This window comes from Polypterus senegalus, chromosome 5 (assembly GCF_016835505.1).
Source record: "Polypterus senegalus isolate Bchr_013 chromosome 5, ASM1683550v1, whole genome shotgun sequence".
Classification (NCBI taxonomy): Eukaryota; Metazoa; Chordata; class Cladistia; order Polypteriformes; family Polypteridae; genus Polypterus; species Polypterus senegalus.
The window spans coordinates 33,053,504-33,077,130 of NC_053158.1; the positions used below are offsets into that span (position 1 = coordinate 33,053,504).

The 23,627-nt window shown below is 36.3% G+C and overlaps 1 protein-coding gene across 3 annotated transcripts in view; it reads left to right on the forward strand.

Moving 5' to 3' along the window:
* Nucleotides 1–21,566, forward strand: part of LOC120530197 (putative Polycomb group protein ASXL3) — a 262,912-nt gene extending 241,346 nt beyond the window's left edge. For all 3 annotated transcript variants that reach the window (XM_039754458.1, XM_039754459.1, XM_039754460.1), the window contains 3 exons: nt 2,040–2,145; nt 5,228–7,241; nt 15,919–21,566. In XM_039754458.1, coding sequence (XP_039610392.1) covers nt 2,040–2,145; nt 5,228–7,241; nt 15,919–19,416 — 5,618 coding nt within the window. In that variant the 3' untranslated portion in view covers nt 19,417–21,566. The remainder of the gene's footprint in view (nt 1–2,039; nt 2,146–5,227; nt 7,242–15,918) is intronic.
* The last annotated feature ends 2,061 nt before the right edge of the window (nt 21,567–23,627 follow it).

Below are 23,627 nucleotides of genomic sequence, written 5' to 3' on the forward strand. Positions count from 1 at the left end.
TGAGCTGATCAGTTCTTGTTTCTATTGTCATTTGCAATTCATGGTTAATTGAGTATTGGTTATTGAAGTGAAAGTTCTTGACAACTAAGTTAAAAAAGAAAGCAAATTAAGAAAATCCTGTGCTCCAAAATCAAGTTAATATGGAGAACTACAGCAAGCCAGTTTAATGAAGAGAGAAGTTTAATTAATATCTTGTCTCTCTGAAGCCAGCAGTATAATATATTAGACAGCTCACTGAGTGTCACATTTCTAAACCAATCCTATGCCTCGTGATGGCTGTGCTCAAATGATTTTGAACTACAAAGGGCAGAAATTAGCTCTTGTTAACCTGGTCTGATAGAGGGCAAGCTTTTGTTTACGATGAACCACCTACAGTGGAAAAGTGCTACAAAAACTTAAATAATTCTTTACATTTATATAGCACTTTTCTCACTACTGAAAGCGCTCAGCAATTGCAGGTTAAGGGCCTTGCTCAAGGGCCCAACAGAGCAGAGTCCCTTTTGGCATTTGCAGGATTCGAACCAACAACCTTCCGATTGCCAGTGGAGATCCCTAGCCTCAGAGCCACCACTCCGCCTTATATCAATGTGTGTCAAGCATAGACATTGTTCATATTAAAAATAAACATAACCTGATGCAATCTGTAGCACCAGATTATACATCGGCATTCAACCACAACAATGGACGAATGGTAAACGTGAATGATACGTTGTTGCAGGTTCTATGTGTGCTCTCAGTTCTTCAGTGTTATGACGACAGTGTAGGAATTGATGTGAGCTTAAAAGAATTGGCAGCTGTATTCATGAAAATATGAATGGCAAAATATGCATTTGAAGTAAACAATTTGTCACACCCCGTCAAAAGGACTTGCCATTAAGAGAGCTAATAATGAAGAGCCATAGAAGATGCAGGTTTTAGTACTCAAAACTCCCAAATCACCAAATTTGCCCAACAACACCAGTAGGTGCACACATGAGGCTTCACAACACCCACATCTAAACAACATTCAACAGCATTACTGCCTACATTACTGCCTAATTGAAAAAGCAAACACGACATGACAAAACAGCCACAGCATTTTAACATGTTGTGTTATGTGTAGACCACAATGTTTATATAAACTCTGCTGCTTTTATGCCATAAGGTGATGCAATAGTCAAAATGACAGAAAGATGTGGTAGCAGACTGAGGCTCATATCAAACATGTGGAGCCCAGTAGCCGTGGTGATCTATCTGTCAATCTGTTTTGTCTCCTCTGTTACAACCCTCATTACAATGTGCAGATTAATTATTAAGCTTCAGTTACCTTGTGCTACTAAGCCCCTGAATAGATAACAGCAATTTTAACTTTTTTTATTTTCTCTCAGTGTCAAGTCCTTTGTTCAGTATCTTTTGTTCTTGCCTTGAAATTCCGGCAGGAGTTTAAAATTCATGGACTAGAGAAACTGGGGGCAGGTGTTTCAGAAGAAACCATGTTGGGGTAGCCTTTGCCGCTCACGATTTTGCTGCTATTTCTAAACCTTTTAGATACATGTGTTTTCATTTGAGAATCACTTCTGGCCTCACAAGACTAATTTAATAGTATGGTAGTGTTAGCCTAGTTCATTGCAGCTTTCGAGGAGCAGAAATGAGCACCTCTGGTTTTGTTACACTCGTCTGCTATAAACTGTACAAATTATGTTGTTATATGAAAATGTCCGATATCAGTTCTCTTTTTTGATATAGCTTTCTTTTTGCAGTGTCTCTTTTTGGGAGAGGGCTGAATGGTGAATTCTGAGGGTTTTTTTCATTAATTTTGAAGCATATTAATGTAATTGCTGTGTTAGTTTTATTTGTATGATTGTTGTGTATTATGATGTAATTTTTCATTCTCATGTAACATCTAGTAAGAAAAAAAGTCTAGTATCAGTTCTGACAGTAATAGTATCAATTTTTTTAAATCTTTTACATGTTTCTGGAAATGCAATTTTGGCATTGCTTGTGAGCATTTTGTAAGTAATTAATTCTTGTTTTATCTTTTTCTATTTTTAATATTGTAGGAGAGTTTACACCAGAAATGCAAATACGAATAAGGCAGGAAATGGAAAAAGAAAAGAAGATTGAACCTTGGAAAGAAAAGTTTTATGAAACATACTATGGAGAAAAGTATGTACGAATTAAGTACATAAACATTTTTCATTGTTATTATAGAGGTATAAAGGAAAACCAAACTCTTTTTGTTCAGTTATATCAAGGACAGTCCATTTAGCCAGGAGACATATTGTAAGGAACTTCTCAATACATTTTTCTTATTCATAAAGTAAGATTTTATTTCTGATTTTGGTTTTAAATACCTCAGTTTTAAAATTATTAATTGTACACAGAGTGTTCTTCATTATATATGATTTTATTATTATTTTCTTCACAAAGCTCTCTCTGATGGTAAACAGTAGGATATATACCATGTGAAATCAACTGTATAATATTCATAATTATGATTCATGCTTCTGCTAAATTTAACATGAGGAAATCTTCAAATTCTTTGCTATAATTGTATATGTACATTGTTTTGGTTGGGTGACATGGTGGTCAGTGGGTAGCAATGCTGCCTAAAGAACCTAGGCTTTGAATTCTACACCCCATTGTTGTTTGTTTAGTCTGAATAGTATAGGTTATTTCCATATTTACTCCTTTTTTCCTTCTACATCCTTAAGATGATTTAGGTTACTTAGCAATTGTAAATTGGTTTTTCTGTGTGTGTGTGTGTGTGTGTGTGTGTGTAGAGCTTGCTTCTGACTGATGCTCCATTCTGAGTCAATTGTTGCTGCTGGGACAGGCTTCAGGTCGTTTGTAGTTCAGAACTGGATATAACTGGTTTGAGTTTGTTACTGTATGTTATTATTTTGGTATGTGGAACGGTTTAAAAATTTTTTTTACTGTATTTACTGTAATACATTTTCAATGCAACTGCAGCTGGCTGGCAGAATTTCATTTTTTTCCCTTTTTCAAAGCAGTAATTGTGTCTTACTGTGGTCATGCAAGGCATATAGCCCAAGATAAGCCTCGACCATCAAAATCAAATAAAGCCCTCATTTAGGAAATATGTTATTTTATGCTAATAAAACAAAAGGCCAGTAAGATGTATTTATTTATGTTGCAGTGATTTTCTTTTTATTTTTCCAGATTCTTATTAAAAGACTAGTAACTAACATCAGTTCACTTTTTATTGCACTTAGTATAGTCCTTAAAGTCTAGCAGTCCTATTTTTACATCTGCCTCCAAGAAGTTAAGTAGAAAAAACATTCAACTGTGAGCCACAAAGTAAATTACTTTGCTGTGGAGATCAAAAAACATGCTATAGACTGACGATTTGTTGAGCTTGCTTCCAGACAGAATTTGTACACTCTTTTTACTCATTTCCACTAAATCTCAACTCTCCATTCCACATTAAACAAAATAAATTCTAGGTATCTTTTAGAACAGTCTTCTGTGGTAGTATAATCTTAGGGTAGATCTGCTACGGTAACAGACAGAAATCAAACCTTAAAAGTATTGGCAGTCTAAGTTAACACAATGGTTGATGGAAATGATATTTAAGGCATCACAAGTTCCTTCTCGTTTGCTTATCAGTGGAAATAAACGTTTTTGCTAAGGTGCTAAGTGAGCTTGTGAATGTCTGGATAAATCCTGGTTCTCCTTCGATTATTTGCTGTCAGATATGTTAGTGACTAATCATTTCTGGTTCTATAATTGATCATCTCATTTTTTGCATCCTCCTCTTTTTCCTTGCATCCTACTTCAAAAGATGCCATTTGCATTTTACAAAGTGGATATGGATTGAGAGTCTTTACATATCTGCCCTAACTGTCCCTTTGTTTGCACTGGGCTGTACTCACTCACCATTCTAGCTGTGGCTGCAAAGATTACTCATTCTGGATTAACAAAAATGCAGTTAGGCCGTCTCATTTGTCGTCTTAAATGAAACTATTGACTTTAAAAACAGGATCAAGCATTGAAAGCAATATAATAGCTACCATTCAGAATAAGTAAAATAGACATATTCTGTGCTAGTCTGTCTGAAGAAATTCATTCTGGCCTGGTCATGGTTGACAGTCTACCCATGACCTATTCTTGTACTATTAGTACAGTGTCTCTTGTCTGTGTACAAAATATTCAACCAGTCCTCTCCCATCAACATTTTGTCAGGACAAATTGCTATGGAAACAAGACTCAAAACTGCCAGCTGCATTCATGCCAAGAGCCACAAGGTCTAGCTGTTTGTCATAGGAAGGTTTTATTGCCACTGATAACTAAAGTGCATAGATGTTAAGGTGAAAAAAATAACTGGAGTAAAGAGGTCTTTAGATTCTCGTCTCCATTTCTTACACTAAGAACAGGCTGATTAATGCTGTTCAAATGAAAATGCCACATTGACTTTTCTGTTATATCTGCTATTCTTAGCTCATATAGAATCTGCCTAACACTTGGTTTTATGCAATATATTATTATTTATAGAACAGCCCTACCAGAGTTCTGTGTGTTAAGATGTTAACTATATATATATATTATCCATCTGTGACAGATTAATGAGAGTTGTTATATTGGTATAAAATACCAAGTTATGACATGTTTGATTGTACTAGTTCTTTCTTCATAAAAATCAGGAACAATCTATTAAAGTACATTTATAAATCTGCAGAAATAATCATACTGAGCTAAATTTCCTGGAAGAAATAACCCCAAAAAAATTAAAACAGAAATGTTCTATTCAAAAGAATGTATCCTTGAATCAGGTCTGTGATATCACTGTGATGTAACCAAAATTCCTGTATACCTCATACAAAGGAGATATGAAATATATTAAAGTGCATTGTCCATTTAAGTTATCCATGCAGTTAAATTTAGACATGTGTGGTGAATGAATTGTATAACAGTCACACAACACTCCAGTTTGTTAACAATCAAATATGTGGAAGAGCTCCAGCTCTATAAATGTATTGTAGTAAAACTTCTTTATATTTGCTTGGCTTGAGGATTTGTTTCATACTTAAACTTCCCACTGTTAAATTGATTACTATATAAAATGAAGCTACAGAAAATCAATGTCAGTTGGAAAACATAAGATTTAATATGATAAATTAGAAAATATCTCATATGGAATATTGAAGGGGAAATGTTTCAATGTTATTTTTATTTATTGATTTATTTATTTGTTTATTGATTTATTTTTCTTTTTTCATTTTTATAGGTCGGGTATTACACATGAGGAATGCATGATACTTACCTCAGTACAGGAAAGTGATAAAGAAAGATCAAGCTCAGTTGACAGTTCTCCAGATTTACCTGGACCATCTTGTCAGACTATTGCAGAAAAGAAGGAAGTTGAGATCCCTGGAAACATGCTTGTATGTGAAGAAAGTGAAGATCAGTCACTATGTACCATGGAACTTACATCTAAATTGCCAACTGAGCAGCCAACAGAAGACATGACTGAACAACCAGCAGACAATATATTATTTTCTGAGATTTCAGAAATAGCTGCTGAGGAATCTTTAGTGCAAGAAGAGATTGCAGAGGAGATAGATACAAATACTTGTGAATATATCGAAGATCATGTGAAACCAGAACTTGATGTCTCTGAAAATGTAGACAACACTACACATAAAAGCAAGGAACACTCTGAGGTACTCGGCTTTGATAACGCTGATGTCAATAAAATCTGTGTCTCAGAGTCCTTCGTGGAGACAGTAGAGGAAGGAAATGATATACCAATAGAAAATGAGGCAGACACTTCAGATAATACTGTTGAGTTAGATTCCACTACTATGGACGAAGAATTGTCTCCTACCATAGACATAGAAAAAGATAGCATTGAGGCACTATCATCTGTTTCAGAAGAATCTTCTCCCACAGAAGAACCTAAAGATCAGGAACTGCAAGATAAATTTCAAGATTCACACTCCATAGAAGCTGAATTCTTAGATGAGCACAAAGACCAATCAGAGAAAAATGATGAATTATTGGTTTTGGAAAAAGAGGATATTTCCACAGAACATAATGACATTCCGCAGCTTATCTCTGAAGAGCAAAGTCTGTCAAAGGAAATATTGTCTTCTGACCATTCACAACTTAAAACAGAGGCAGTGACGCTATCAGAGGAAAGTATGCCATGTTCAGAAGAACCCACTATCCCTGCATCTTGTATAGCATTGACTGCAGATGATGAGCAACCAGCAGAAAATTCAGGGCCTTCTCAAGTTCAGTCAGAAACAGAAGATGATACCATTTCATCTAAATCACAAATGTCCCCATTACAAGAACCACAGTTAGAAGGGAACTCTTCATTTGAAACCCTGGAAGTCAAATCCCCCAAGAGCCAGTTGCAGGCATCTCCTGCTTTGTCATGCATTAGTGAAAGTCTTAGCGAGGATAAAAATTTCACAAGTGAGACACTTCATGTATCAGTTTCTGTAGGGTCTATGACAGCCCCTGAGGAGCCTGAAACTAAAAAACCTGAAGCTTTACAGACACCTTCAGCATCTCCTGACAAAGATCACGCTTCTCCTAGTAATAAGTCACCATCTGTGTATGATTTTTATTGTGACAGAGAGATTGACACCATTGAGACTAAACAACAGCTTACAAATGAAAAGCATGACTCACAAGCACTGACATTCACAAACACTACCCAAAGCTGTAGTCCAGAACCAGAGAGTGAAAGGCCTTTGCAGCTATCACTAGAAATGACATCTGTTGTTTCAGTGGAACCAGTACCTGTACCAGATATACCTAAAGAAGATGACTTGCCACTTCAGATAACTGTACAAGAACCTAAGCAGGAGAATAAAGATGCTATTCAAGCAGAAAAAAGATTGCCTGATATACCTAGTAATGACAAAGGTCTTAAGCAAACTAAACATTATAGTGCTGCAGACAGGGCATCCTCTGTTTTATCAGAAAATTCATGGTCAGAGATGCCTAAGATCAAACACCACAAACCTCATCAGCCTAATCACCAGCACAGATATGAAGAACCGTACCCTGTGAAACATAGTGAACACAACAAGTCTCCCGAGTTACTGAAAACTGACAGTAGGGAGCCAGAGATCTCCAAAAGGAAAACGGGTGAACAGCACTCTGGAATATGTAAAGAGAAACGAGCTAGAATAGAGGAAACTGAACTGTCTAGCTCATTACCATCCAGTACTGCATCTGGAAAAGAAACACCACCCAAAGAGGAACTTAGGGTCCCACCTCTCAAGGTTTGTATAATTGTAAATATCACAGTATTAATATTGGAGCACAGCTAACAATTTCCTCTCTGCACCTCTATGTGTTTAGATTTTTGAATTAAATCATTTTATTTACCTGTAAAAATTAATACTTTACACATAATCTGAAAACGCTTGATAATTGCTAGACTGAAAATAAAAAGATTCAAATTATTGGGGTTTTTTTCTCATCATGGTGATTTCCATGTGAACTCCAGTTTTCTTTTATGTCTCAAAATCTTGCTGCTTGCTCAAAGTACTAATTTGAGATTGCTTTGGCTTGAGTGATTGTGGGTAAGTGCTGGTGTCCTGTCTGCAACTACATGTGGTTCAAGTTGAACTATATACTAAGGAAACTTAGAGTTGAATGTGAATAAAACAAATGGCATTAGACAGTTACAATTTATGCCAATCCACAAAGGTTTAAACAGGTACAGTAATAATGAAATGGAATTTATTTTGTATAGAATACTTCACTTCACTGCTTTCTATTTTTGATCGGTAAAAATCACCAAACCATTTTTCACAATGAATATGCTGCATTGATCGTTGACCTTGTTAGGCAAATACTTTCCTGAAAATTCTCCATTCGGACAGATTAGTTGAACATTTCTTCTAGCACTCCAGGAATGTTTGCAAGGCAATCTTGACATCACTGAGCTGCAGAGCAAAACTTTCACACGTACTATAAAATTACTGACTGATCTGCTTCACACATGTGCACTGTCTCTTCCCCATCAAGCCATATTTGCACCACGTATGCAAAAAAAAAAAAAAAGTTCTGTATTTTGATTTGAAGGATAAATTAGCTAATCATAATGGGGATAATATGAATACTGCCACCATATATATAACACTGATCCCTGTGTGCTTCCTGTGTGCTTGCTGTCTCTCATGTAGCACCACATGTATAATTAGCCATGTGCTATACTTTCCAGTCAAAATAAGCTTTAAAGGAAAGACAGAATAAGACCCTGTGAAATATAAATGTTTTGTTCTTACTATTTACTGTTTACAAGGCATTTCTATCATTATTGAAGAAAAAAGTGCAGAGTATATTCACAGATACAGTAAATTATAAACAGTCCCATGCTACGGTTTCCTGGCATGCCAATGTGTTCCACAAAATTGGAACTCTGTGAGCACCATGATTTTTAATTTTATTCTTATTGCAAGCTTGTGGCTGTTTCTTGGATTTTGTTTGTGGTTATCATTCTATTTGGGTCTTTTGTTGCTTGAGGCACAGTGGTGCAGTGATTAGCACTACTGCCCCACATCTCAGATCACATTTTTGGCCATAATATTTAGTCCAGCATATTTGGCTGATGTTTCCCTAGACCTCTGGGGCATTTAAAAGGCCATTGCATAATTGTAATCTGCTCAGAACTAATTCAGTTCCTCCTTCCCAATTGAGTTCAGTGCATTTTGCAGAGTTTGGCGAAGTTCCCAAACATTTTTATGATATCGTCAAACTCGTGGCAAAGTTAATTTCACCAAAGTAATACATCTTAAGCAAGATAGTTGCATTTATACCTAACAACAGGTGGCTGCCCTATACTCTAAGCAAAAATATGACTTGTGCTTTGTACCATAGTCAAGCAGGTAATACAAATGCAGCTTCCATTGTTAAAAAAGAGTGATAATAATATTTCCTCATATATTGTATTAAACAAAAGAAACACAAAAAAGCATTCTACCAAGTAGTCTTTGTATTGTTATTTGTGGGCATCACATGTTCTGGGTATCAAGGGACTGTTTCATGGGAAAAAGTGCAAAAATGTTAAGCTTAAAAATCCCTCAGAGGATTTCCCAAGAAACATTTTGTAATTCCATACTTTACATTTTGAAAGGTTCCTTGCCTTAATTAAACAAGAGTATTTTCTTTCTCTTCTAGATTAAACCATTAAAAATTAATGTAAAACTGAGTTTATGTGCATACTTTACTTTACAGCATGTATTGCCCCGTGGTCAATGCGTTAAGAACAAAGTATTTTTTTTCTTAATGAATATATTCATCTAATTTGATCAGCATTTATCAATGTTAAGTTAATACATCTTCTCGTATATTCAATTAATTTACACATGCAGTGCACTTCCTAATATGGCTCAGGGCAATGAAAATTTTGTTAAGTATGAAATATTACAAAAATTCAGGCTTAATGTAGAGAAACAAATTAGAAATAGTAACTTAAAAATAAATAATAAACACACTCAAGTCCATGTATATCCTGAGAGTTGTGGAAAACACATCTGATAAATAGTTTAGTTACCTAATTAGTCTGTATGTCCATCCAAATAGGGAAATGTACCTTTTGCGTTGGTTTGGACATCTGCAGAGGAGAGATGCTGGGTATATTGGGAGAAGGATGTTAAGGATAGAACTGCCAGGGAGTAGGAGAAGAGGAAGGCCTAAGAGAATGTTTATGGCTGTGGTGACAGAGGACATGCAGGTGATGGGTGTAGCATCCGCTGTGACGACCCCTAACGGGAGTAGCCGAAAGAAAAAGAAGTAGTGCAATTTCTTGACACACTTCTGATGAATAATTTGTTGGTTCTAAGTCCTCAGTGTTACTGTGTCAGAGAGAGGATGTGCAGCATTGTTCATAATGGCACTCAGTTTTGTCTTCATTCTCCCCTCCACTACCACCTCTAGCAGGTTGAGATTGTGTTCCATAACTGATCCTGCCCATTTAATTAGATTGTTGATTCAGTGTACCCCTTCAGAGGAGATGTTACCAGCATAGCATACCACAACATAGAAAACTGCACCAGCTATCACAGTGTTATAAAGTATGTAAAGGATATCACTACAGACAATCAAAGAACACAGTGAACTAAGAGAAAAGAGCTGTGACCTTTCTTATATAGTTCCTCTGTGTTATGAGACCAGTTCAGGCTATCACCGAAGTGAATGAATCCCCAAATACTTGTAGCAGTGCATCTGCTTCACATCCAGTCCCTGAGCGACTGGGCCTGGAGGCTCTTTGTTGGCAATAAAATTCAATAACCAGCTCCTTGGTTTTTCTACTGTTTTATCTACAGCAAGAAACAAATATGTAGTTATGATGCACATTTAGATAAAAGTACACTTCTAGGTGTTGATGGCCCTTGTAAAAGGTAAGGTGATATAAATACTTGGGCAAATAGAGCAATTGGATCATGTTTTATAGTGCTTTATATTATCATTACTTATCCCTTTAAGACATACTGTATAGTGGAAGGATAAACTTTTGAGCTGTCTGATAGTACAGTATTAAAGTGTGACACTTAGAAAGTAAACTTTTTGTTGGGAGAGGGTTTGATACCTGAAAGTACACCTTGTGAGGACTTGAGAACTAAAGTAGATTCCGTCCTGTTTGCACCCAGACAATGTGCATAATTAGTGAGAAGGTTGATAGGATGTTAAATTATTTAGCATGTTGTGTGAATTAAAAATCAAGAGAGCTATACAAGTTACACACACACCTCTTAGAAACAGAGCGTAAAGCAAGCATGTGCTATAAACAAAGATTAAAGAAGTTGAATCAGTTTATAAAAGATGGTAAAACTGCTTTGAGTTTGATTCTGAAAGGAATATTTTTAGGGTGCTGATTTTGTTAAATGGCTAAAGATTAGCTCATGTATAGTGAGATATGCGAGTTGGTGGTGCTTTATGGGAATTCACTGAATCAAGTATTATGTTATCACTGGATTTATTTCTAAAATTAGAGAAAATGCACATTTGAAGGTTCATTATTACCTAGTCAATGTGTACCAGGACCATTCTCCTTCGGTATGGCGTAGCCAAGAGAGGGGATCTAGAATTCTAGCATGGCAGAATATCTATGGGAGATGACCCAGGATTTTACAATTTTCATCTTATAATATTGCCAGCAGAAAACTTTTGAGCCACCATTAACCAAGTCTTATTGAAGACTGAAAGAGAGATTGTTGAGGGATAGCAGGCGATCAGTTATGGGTCAGCGGAGTCCATTATTCATGAACAATTAAATGTATGCAAGGTCTATGCCCATGAGGATTCAGAACGTTGAAACCAGAAATTAGACATTGCTGCATCTAAAGTTCCAAAGAAAAATTGAAGAAGCCTCTTTTAATAGATGCTTGGATATATTAATAGTTTGTGACCCAGAGTCCAAACAACTGTCAAACAATGGAAGATCATGTACATAATTTTTATTATGTTGTGGTTGTAGTCCATACCAACTAAACAAATAACCGGTCAATGTTTCACTGATTTGTTGTGGCATTTGCAGCCAAAAGTCAAAGAAATGTAGCAGGGAAATCTCTTGGCCAGACCCCCAGCTTATTACTGTGTTCCCACTCACATGGCGTGAATTGCCAAGGCTGCTCTGTGCAACTGTGGAGTCAAAGAGATGCCACACCCACCCTTGTCTCCAGCCTGACCCCACTTATTTCCCAATGAAAAGAGGTGATACCAATAATGAAAATGTCATGTCAGTTGCAAAAGCATAGCAACATGTTTGATTTGAATGGCATAGGAAAATAGATTTGTGAATGTTCAAATAAATGCATTAGTGTTCATAGGGATTATGTTGACCGATGCAGGTGTTCTCATAATAGGTGAGACTGAAAGTTTTTGATCATCCCTGTTATGCAAACAGAGATTATTGAAGTTCCATGATGCACATGTTTAAAATTATGAATAGAGCTGGAGAGCTGAAAAATATTATTTTAAAAATGATGTCTTCAACTGGAAATTTTATTCATACTCAGTTTATCGTCTATATTTCCATGAAATGTGTCCTGTTGGTTTGTTTTGCAACATATGTCTACCTGGCACAGTCAGGGTAAATATAAGGTTGATCTTCAAGCACTTTGTCTTTCCAGTGGCCGGACTTTCAAGTTGAGTTTTTATTTGTGAAATTACCATTCTTGTTTTTCTCCTGTCTGATTTGATTTCCTCTCCTTCAGTTGAACACTGATTAATTTCTTTGTAATTATTTTAAAAACAGACTTTTTTGAATCATGCTATTAAAGCATTTAAAATGAAAATGCATTTAGTAGTTGACATATAAACTTAACTGGAACAAAACAACATAAAATGCCTTTCAAAAAAATGCTTATGTGATACAATGCCTAGTATACTGCTTGCCTGTAATTTTTTTTTTTGTTCGCAAAGCATTATTTGAATTTATAAGATGTTTTTTTAAGTGTCATGGTCCAAATGAGTATCCCATTCTTCTAAAGATGAGGTACTCATGGTACTACTCAAAATAAAAATGACAAATGTGACACCTATTTAGGAAAGAAATAAAAGGCAGAAAAACTCTTCACCTATCTATTACAACAAAACAGATTTGAAATCTGGGTTTTGTGATTGAACAGAAGTCCCTGCAGAGTGGTACACATTGAGGTTGAAAGCTGCTGTGCAATCTCACACTTTTGTGAAATACAATATTCTACATGTACTGTAACAGAGGCACCCAACCAATTTTCTAAAGTGGTACTCTTGTCACTTAAGTGTATTCCACCATTTTGAAAAATACTTTGGTATTCTATGCAAAGAGTATTGATGGAAAGGCAAGTTTACTCACCAGTAAGACGAACCTCATATCAGGCTTTCTTTACTTTATCACTGTAAGCCCATTTACAAAAAAGATGTGAATTGAAATGAACTGACCATGCGTAAATTTATGAGAATTATGCAGCAGAAAATAAAAATGAGAATTCTATGTACTGTTAGGTGGACTTATATTCTCTTCTGAGATCAAAACCATAAGCATGTGTCATTTCTTCACTATTTGTATTTTTAATTGTAGTTAAGTAACAGGATAAACTCATATTGCAGGAAACTTACAAGATCATACCCGTACATAAGCTTGTCTCCATTGTAGAAATAATTTACAAAATATTGGCAGTTCTTCAAAGTGCTGTCATGTTGTTTCAAACAATTCATAACTGATAAACAAACACAATAAAAATTTTGAAATGTTGCTGGTTGAAAGAACAATGACCTAACATTGAGACATTGTTCTTTGTTTAAATGAAAGCCAGAAAGTGTTTAACCAAAAGATTTGTTGTATTTGTTGCTAAGACTCAAGTCCACTCAAGTTTTGTTAAACATCTCATTAACATTACATTTTGCTTTTATTTGCTACTAAATTTGTAGACTTTAAATTATTTTTAGAATTTAATAATATTAGTGTATACTTTTAATTTCTGTTTCATTGTCTAGACCCTCTTATTCCAAAACAGTCTTGTGGGAGGCTGAATATTATCTGTGTACCCATGTTTGGAGCAGTAGTCGATTACAGGGTGTGCTTCCTTTCTCTCCGTCATTTATTCTGAGTCATTTTAGAGTTTCCTGTAAACAAGAACAGACATAGGCAGAATCTGCAAAGTCTACACAAACCATACACAGGACAAGATTTGACCTTGGGACTTGGATATGGCCTTTTTACCAAGTTGTCTTAATTTTGAAGCTCGGTTTATAAAGCAGAACATTACTGTGATGAGAACAGGCCATTCAGCCCATTCTGTTCAACTAGATTGTCCAAAATATAATATAAAAAATAAAAAATACATATATAATGTTATATATTATTGTATATTATATTATTATAATATATATATATAGTATCAGAAAATATATAAAAGTCAAGATTTGAAGGTCCCTAAAATCCTGTGATACTTCACACCACTTTGTAATTTTGTCCATGTGTTGAAAGAAGTAAAAACTTTCTAACATTTGCTCAAATTCTGCCTTTAACAAGTTTCTAACCATCCCTCTGTGTTCTTGTTGATGAATTTATTGTAAAGTAACAGCAGGAATCCACTGTATTAATTTTAACACTTTGCGTAAGCTGAAAAGTTCCAACTCCTTCTGTCTCTCCTCATAAACCCCTTCTATCTCTCTTCATAGTTTATACCCCATGGTCACCGAATCAGCATAGTCACTCTTCTCTGGACTTTCTCCAGCACTGCTGTGTCTTATTTAGACCAAAACTATACGCATTACTCCAGGTGAGGCCTCAATATCGGAATGGTTAATTTAATCAGAACCTCCCTGGACTTATACTGCACACATTGTGCTGTTCTGTATAGCCTAACATCCGATTAGCCTTTTTGATAGCTTCTTTACAGTACCTTGATATACAGTACATAATGATGAGACCATTACGACTCCTAAATCTTTTTCAGAAAGTATACTTTGAAGTTTCAGACCTCCCATTGTGTATGTAAATCTAGCACATCTATATCCTGTATGTATATCTTACATTTACTTACAGGAAATTTTATCTGCCACAAATCTGCCCAGTCTATATGCTGTTTTAGCTTCTCTGTAACAGTGTAGGTGATTTGATGCTAAAATAATCTAGACAAGAACAGACCATTCAGCTCAACAAAAGCTCAGCAGTTGAATCCACTTGATTCTTGTAAAATGACCACAAGTCTACTTTTGAAAGTCCCTAAAGACCTACTGTCTACCACAGTACTTGGTAGCTTATTCTATGTGTCTGTAGTTCTCTGTGTAAAGAAAAACATCCTAATGTTTGTGCAAACATTACCCTCAACAAGTTTCCAACTGTGTCCCTGTGTTCTTGATGAAGTCATTTCAAAGTGACAGTCTTGATCCACTGGACTAATTCCTCTCATAATTTTAAACACTTAGTCATGTCTCCTGTTAATCTTTTTTTAAACTTGAACTTGGCTCAACTCTTTTAATCATTCCTCATAATTCATTCCCTATACCCCCTTAATCAATTTAGTCTCTCTTCTCTGGTCTTTTACCAGTGCAGTATAATGCTTGAGCATAACCTCCTTGGGCTTGTATTCTACACATCGTGGTGTATAACCTAACATTCTGTTAGCCTTCTTAATGGCTTCTGAACACTGTCTGGCCATTGATAGTGTTGAGTCCACTACAACTCCCAAATCCTTCTCATAAGGTGTACTTTCTTTTTTCAGACCTCCTATTTTGCATTCGAACCTAACAATTTTATTTCTTACGTGTAATACTTTAAATTTACTTACATTAATTTTCATCTGCCACAAATCTGCCCAAGCCTGTATCCTGTCTCCAAGTCCCTCTGTGATGATTTTTTTTTTTTATTAATTTTATTACAATCCATACAAAGCAATCAAGTTTTTACAAAAAGAAAAATTGAATTAAGAACAGATCGATCCCCACCCTCTGTGATGATTTAACAGATTCCAGATCATCTGCAAACTTGACCAGCTTGTTACTTATTTTCCTGTCCAAATCAGTTATATATATTCAAAATAGCAGTGGCCCTACCACTGACCCTTGTGGATCACCCGATTATGATAGAATTCCTCTCACCATAATCCTCTGCTTCCTGTGTCTAAACCATATTTTGCACTCATCTACAAACCTCCACCTGAACTCCAACTTCTTAGGTTGAACAACACCGTGAACTCCCACTTCTTTTAGTTTAACTTTACTTCCATCCAGCTTGGTATTATCTGCAAACTTAACTAGATTGTTATGTTCTTGGGCACCAGCACTCTTGAGAGACCCCACTTTTAACAACTTTTAACATCATGATGTCATCTAGTCAGCATAATTTATTAGATTAATTTAATCTAAACATACACATAAGTAACCAATTGTCTTTCAGTCAATATGTGGTTTGCAGAAGTTGTCACAGAAAGTAATTCTTTTTCTTCCTTTTTTTTTTTTTAGATTCAGCTATCCAAAGTTGGCCTTCCTTTTATTATCAAGACAAATACAGTATCAAAGCCTGAGCCTAAAGTTTCATCCACTGTAGTATCCAGTGCTGGGAGAAACACAGGAGCTAGGACTTTGGCAGATATCAAGGCCAGAGCTCAACAAGCTAGAGCTCAGAGGGAAGCAGCAGCTGCTGCTGCGGTTGCTGCAGCCGCACGCATTACATCTGGAGAATCTGGAGTGTCGTCTGAGGGGAGCAAGACCAGAACTCTCGCTCATATTAAAGAACAGACCAAGGCAAAGTTGTTTGCTAAGCATCAAGCCCGAGCTCATTCTCACCAGACTGCTAAAGGATCTAAAGTTCATAGTTCTAAAGAGGATAGATGTCCTACAGATTCTCAGCCTTTGGTGCATTCAAAAACTGAAGGTCCAACTGGTGTCATTATTGTGAACCCCAATCGTAGATCACCAGATAAAGGGTTAGCTGTTAGCGTGGGTACTTCAGAGAGCAGAATTACTTTGAAATCAACAGCCAATATGCCCACGTCAAATAGTACTTCCCACAATACCGTTGCACAGCAGTGTTCAAGCAACTTGATTGTTTCAACGGATGTTAGTGCTGTGCCAGCTTCAATGGATAGTAGAGTTAATTCAAATATGCCAAGCCATGATGAGTCAGCATTATCACACAATTTTCCTGTTCCTGCCAGCAGCTCTTCTGTTTTAATGACTGTGAGCAGCCCAAGCCTCCAGACATCCATCTTTAAAGTGGCTTTTTCCAAACCTAGTGCCAAAACCAATGTTACTGGTTCACCCTGTCAAGCCATTGTGCCAAAGTATGCTGAAAGTACAAGTAAGATTTCTACAGAGGTGCCATCTATGCCATGTTCTTTAAACAGTGCCACACCAACTTGTCCTGGGAGTTATGCTGGTTTGAGGTATACTAGTCAAACAGCCCCACATGTGTCTTGTGTCACTACTTTACAGCCTCACAGAGAACCAATTTCTTTTCAGAACAGTTTGGATGCTTCACAAAGAAATTGCCCTCCAAGAAGCAGTACACCATTTTCAGTGGAAAGAACGAGCGTCCCCTTCACTTCCGACTATCATACATCAAACACTAATGAGAGAAGAGACTTGCAAAACTATGGGGACAAGATCAGCATTGCAAATACTGTTAAGGTTCTCGATCATATCAGCACTAATATAAGCAAAAATACCAGAATCATTCCCACAGAGAACTCTGAAAGTGAAATGGAAACAGCAGCCAAACTGAGACAGATTCCTCAGGCTGACTCCTCAGTTAGTAATAAAGCCATTCCATGTAAGGTTATAGTGGATCATACCTCTGGTTTATATTCAAGTGCACCAACATCAGCCCTGACTGATGCCAGGCAAAACTTGGCTAATAAAGGTGTGAAAACTGAGACTGTTCTGCGCTTGCAAGAGTCAATAATGAGCAGGTCGGAACCCTCACGTCAGAAGTCTGAACAGAGCACCATTTTTAGCACTAGTTCCAGAATGAATAATAAAAAGCTACACATGGCATATAGTGTCATGCAAGGAATGCCAGCACATCAGCAGGATAGACAAAGAGAAGGTAATCTTTCAGAGCAGAATACTGGCAATTTGATTTACAGTTCCTTGCTTTACAAACATGCTGAGAAAGCTGTAACTAATGAGCATAACAATGATCCAAAATGTTGGTTGAGAGAGAAGGAGAAGCCTGGTATGGACACAATGCTATTACATAAAAATCAATACACAAATGACACAAAAGAAAAGAAAGGAGATATTGCTGTAATGTCTGAAAGAATGATGCCTACCACAGATTGTTCAAATTTTTTAGAACCCAGGGTTATTAAGTCAGAACCTAGTGACATGGACACTGAAGAATTTAAAGAGCCTGTGAATCCTCATCACACCACTCATTTGTTTGATGGGCGGACAGTGAAGACCTCTCCTTCTTCAGGTGCCCTGACAGAGGACTGTATGTCAGTGTCCATTGATAACCAGAGGAGGCTACCTGCACCCAGGGGTTCGGGCTGTCGGCTTTCATCGGTAGAGGCTAATAACCCTTTGGTAACTCAGCTGCTGCAGGGTAACCTGCCTTTGGAAAAAGTACTGCCTCAGCCACGGTCTGGTGCCCGACTGGAGATAAACAGGCTGCCTGTGCCTATGCAAAATAGCTTAGTCCGTAGTCCTTCTGCAGCAGAGAGAAATGTCATAGACAACACCCAGGTTTGTGCCAGTCCTGAAAGTTCAGGACACATTTCTGGATTGTCAGGGCCAGTTCATATCAGGAAGCCTGACCTGCAGCTAAACAAAAGGATGGCTAAGTCTGCTGTGGAGTTCATTCATATTAAATGTGAGCAGGGCCCACAAATGTTAGAAGCAGAAAATAAAAGTTCTTCTTGCCCTCTTGGCTCGCATTTAAGCCAGATTGGCCCAAGGCAACCATTTGTACAAGAATGGGTAAATAAAAGCCCCATGCATGGCCGAATTACTCCCAGCCCAGAAATCAAACAACAGACACAAGCATTACCAGCCTGTAGTTTCCAAAAGGGTTTATTAGGGAGTGAGAAAAATGGCAGCTTTCCTTCAGATGCTAGCACTACTCAAAGGCTTTTTAATTCTTTGCCAAGTGATGTCAGAGACCCCAGCCATCCCACTGCACTGCTGCAAGCAAACAAAAAAGCCACACCTGGCTCTGGCACTCCAACCCCATTAGCATTCTGCAATAATCGAGAGCAGAAAAGTTCAGAAGTCAGTGTGCCACACGTAACTGAGCATGTGAGAAAAGGGAGCGTTTTTTCCACTCCTCTTCCAATTAAGCCACCTGACGACATTGCCAGTGCTGTGCAGGCTGGCCAAACCAAATCTTTATTGCATCCACCCAATGGGGAAGTCTCAACCGATCAAAAGCAAATGGCCATTCCTGTGGAAATTAACAAGAGGCTTGGTTCGCATCCTTCTGTGAACATCTGTAGAAGTATCAAAGTGGAGCCTATTTCTTATGAAGAAGGCCTTACCAACAACTGTGAAATGGCTATGAAACAGTCAGCTTATGAGCAAAATGAAGCCAAAGAGCATGTGCCGGCTTTTCATCTCAAAACCTCAGAGTTTCCTCCATACGTGGCCCCTGAAACACAAAAGGCTTTTTCACAGTTAAATTCTCAGAAAATTCAACCAGCTCCTCAACCCCCCCAGATGTATGGAAACTATTCAGCAATCCACTTCAGCAATGCAAATTTTAATAGGACTGCATCCGTTATCGAGAAATCTTTTGGGAATTTTTTGGGCAACAGTGGAAACGCTGGTAGCGGACTAGTGAATCAGGGTTCTTCTGCTTCTAGTCAGAAATATGCTGACAGCAACAATGCTGAAGAACTGGAGCTAAAATGCTCATGCAGGCTAAAAGCTATGATCGTGTGCAAAGGATGTGGAGCCTTCTGTCACGATGATTGCATAGGCCCCTCAAAACTATGTGTGGCTTGTTTAGTAGTACGGTAGAATCAGTAGTCACCGGTATTTAGCAACACTATTTATAATTGTTCACACTTTGGGAACCACAGCTGCATTCCTGCACCGGTAAAGTGAAAGGGGAAAAAAAAGCATTTTGTTACTTTAATTTATTTGTTGAAATGTCTACTTCATATCAACACTGTAAGTATTACAATGTTTACATGCAAACAAACGAATGTGAATATAAGCTATCCTATGAACAGAAATCCTGATTTGTGATTTATAGCACTGTTTTGAAACTTGTTGGGATAGACATTAAAAAGCCATTAAAATTATGCACTACCATAACTCACTTAGAAAATTAGCAAGGCTTGAGATGTGAAATGATGCCTGCAAACTGAAGAATGGCAAGCACATCCTCAATTTTCTATTCTTCTTCTTCTTCTTTGTAGTTGCGTTCTTTTGCCTGTTTTGGTATGCAAACTGAGGAGAATTCAGTAGCAAGTAGATTATCACATTTTTTTTTTATTACTTTTAAAAATCATATCACTTGAGAAGACACTAATGTACATTTCATTTGGTCCACTTTACTGTTCAAAACATTAAAAAGTTTTCCGCCAAGCCACAGGATTTGATAATTTGAGATTTTTGTTAAATTTATTGAAAATCTGATGCAAAAAGTTCTGTCTACGCTGTCGGTGGTGATGTCACATCTACTGTTAGGAAGTTGTTGTGTGGGTGGCCAAAAATATGGGGATGCCAGGTATGTGAAAGATGTTTTATTGTAATGTGAAATGAAAATGATGTCATTAAATATGGGAGCATTCCTCTTGGGGTGCAACTGCTTCAGTTTAAATGACAATAACAGTGTTCACTTTTTGAAGGCCATTTTAGCCCAATTCAATGATATTCCATTGAGCTATGAGGAATTTAATATAACCTAATAAAGGTTTTATAACTTATTTATTTATTATGTTGTACTGCTCAAATGTATCATGCTTATTTGTATTTTTGCTTTTGTGTGACTACAGTTACACCTACTAGACTTTTTTCAATGCAGATATATTAGTTCAACATATTATTGCAGCTCAGACTGTAACAAAAATAAAACCCACTGTCTTTGTTTTCTTTTTTACAATTGTTTATTTTTTTAATTATGAAATTCATTTGGGGAGAAAAATGATGTTAAGTTGGCATGAACTAAGCAAAGGAATATTACAGATTTAAAGATAATGCATTTGCAGCATAAGTTATTAATTCAGATCCACTTATCTAAAATTAAACTTAAAATGTTGCATTAAACTGAGCACATAATTTATCCATTTTAAAACTCTAGATTATCAATTAATGAATGATGCATTTGGAAAAAACATAATAGCCAACTTTATATTGTTAATTCTTATATGCAGTTCTACCAGTGACCACCAGTGCTAAATGCTGTTTAGTTTTTTATTTTGTTCCTTTATTTATATTTTTGCTTAATACAAATCCTTTCCTGTCTTTCATTGTCAGTATTCTAAATGTTTACACACATTTCCAAGTTACCATTGTATGCCTTTTTCAGATAAGCGCTCTTAAATTTACAGCTGAAATCAAATGTGATAAAGTTAACTGATACACAAACTTATGAGAAATACAGGACTCCAGAAACAGGAATTCAGAGCATCAGCGGAACAAAACGACTGAATTCTCCAATACCCACAGACTTGAGCTTTCATCGAACTCTACCAAAGACACAAAATCTCCATCAAGTGGCACAAACTCATCCATCAGTCTGAAAGGAAAAAAGTGAGCCGTCCATTTAGTCACTTTTTTGTTTCAAATTCATTATCTTTAATTTGTTATTAAAAAATACTTTGGCAGACTTGACTTAAAAAAAAAAAAATCAGTGTTGTATTCATTAGAATTCAGGGATAAAGTCTTTTATTGGTGCTGTATTTTACATTTGTGTTTAAACAAGCATTTGATCTTAATGTGTGTAAATAAAAAAGTTTTAAAAAGAGTGAAACTGTGTTTCAAAGGGACAAATCACTTACAAACATAAAAGGCTTTAACCTGGTTTATCCATTTTTTCTGTTTAATGGAACGATGTATTTTTCTGTTATTGATGTTGCTGTTCATTCTACTATGTTTGAAGAAATGTTTTGTTTATTACTATTATTTATTATTATTATTAAACTAAGATTACCTATTGCTAATTTTTGTTATAAACCCAGCCTACACTTGAATTAATTCATAACCTTTAGAGTCTCAAGATGTTTTTCCCAGTAATGCAGTTGCCACCTCACAACACTCCTGACCCGGGATGTTTTATCTTATGAATCTCGCGTCTCTCATTTAGTCTCTGACTTCTTTCCAAACTCTAAAGGCTAACCCAACAGATTGTTCAGATGTGTGGCCCACTCTGTTTCGGTTTCTCTTGGCCCGACAGGTGCTAACTGCAATAAACAGATTCTTGAAATGGAAGGATGGTGATGCACTGTAGTTGCTAATGTCCCAGTTCCTGCACTGACCCCGTCTGTATATGCAATGCATTTAGAAATTATTCAGACCTCTATCTTTTTTTTCACATTTTCGTGTGTTGCATCCTTGTGCTAGAATCATTTTAACTAATTTTACCGTCATCAGGCAACACTCAGTACCCCAGAATGACAAAATGAAAACAAGATTTTAAGATTCTTTGCAAATGTATTAACAATAAATTCCCTGGACTATCATTTCTTGAGCAAGGGACTGTGTGCTTTTTAATAGCTTTTAAGAACAAGGATGGACTTCCTCACAGGATTCTTGAAAGTCTCACAGCAAATCATATGGGGCTGCACAGCATGCTGGTATCACAGTCACCTTCTCCCACGGACACATACTCTGTTAGAACAGCACTACATGCTATTACTTTTTTTGTAACTAACTAATGTTCAGTATATTCTTATGTGTTGGATATATGAGATGAATAGCTTTAAAAGGTGCTATATAAAAGTGCATTTATCAAATATAGATACTTGTGAATGCCTAATATGTTTTACATTAATTCCTCATACAAAGGACACGGGCTGTAGAAAATATTGTTATGTCTAGCCAAGGTGACATAAATGAATACTAGTAGTGTTTATTTGTTATATGTAGTTCATTAATTGTTTACTTGGTTATTGTAAATTTACTGTACAATATGTTAACTTTACAATTGGCTCTCAGGCATTTCTGCCAGCTTCCAATTATATTCCAATTCAAACATCATGTATGTTATTATCATTTAAAAACATATAAGGAGGCATATATTAGTGTCTAGTTACAGTGTAAAAGAATTTGTACCATACCTATTCAGATGGAAGGCATTTCAAATCTTAGATATAAAGTATAAAGAGATACGACCAAAAGTACATTTTGTGAGGTAAAGAAGCCCTAAAGCAATTCACATAATTGCTTTGCAATGATTTTTTTTACAAGTTGTAGGTTTATTCAGTCACACAGAAAATAAACTTTTAAATGGGAATGTGATTTGCTCTAGGGGAAATTAATAGAAAAAAATACACACACACATACATACATACATATATATATATATATATATATATATATATATCCTAGGAGGCTCCACCCCCTGCTCGCTTCACTCGCCCACCCCCAGGTTTGGTTATTCAGATATGCAATTTAAAGAGGTTGTTGTTTTCATTGTTACATATACATTATTTTCACTTTTACTTGGAATTAACTTTTCTTCAGGATCGCATTAAATTTTGTCTCCGTGATTGGACAGCGTAACATATAACTGCCTGTGAGTGAATATCGTTTCTTTCTCACTTATTAAATAAAATTACTTTTTAGAATGTTTGTCTTCTTCGCTTAGTTGTTGACATGTCATCTAGGACATATAAAATTATTCTACTGATTAAATTTATAAGAACTGAGAGCACAGGAACTGTATCTGACAAAAACGTTCACACAACTGAGGTTAGATGACCGTGGTCTTGTTTGAAAATGGTTGTAAGTAGGACGTGACTTGAAAGAATCTAATGGCAAAAGTCACCGTCTCGCAAGACTTACTTTCAAAGGTTGTAAGTATGGCGTGACTTGAAAAATTCTCATGTTATAAGTCTCAAGGGACTTCATACTGCATCAGTGTTTTTGGAAACTTAATTCTCGCTGGCAACACAAATTAGAAAACTGTAAATCCGAACAATATATTTGATCTCTTTACACTGTTCCGTTATTTCACCGAGTACTAATTTCCGCTAATGCGATCTTTGCTATCATTTTTCGAC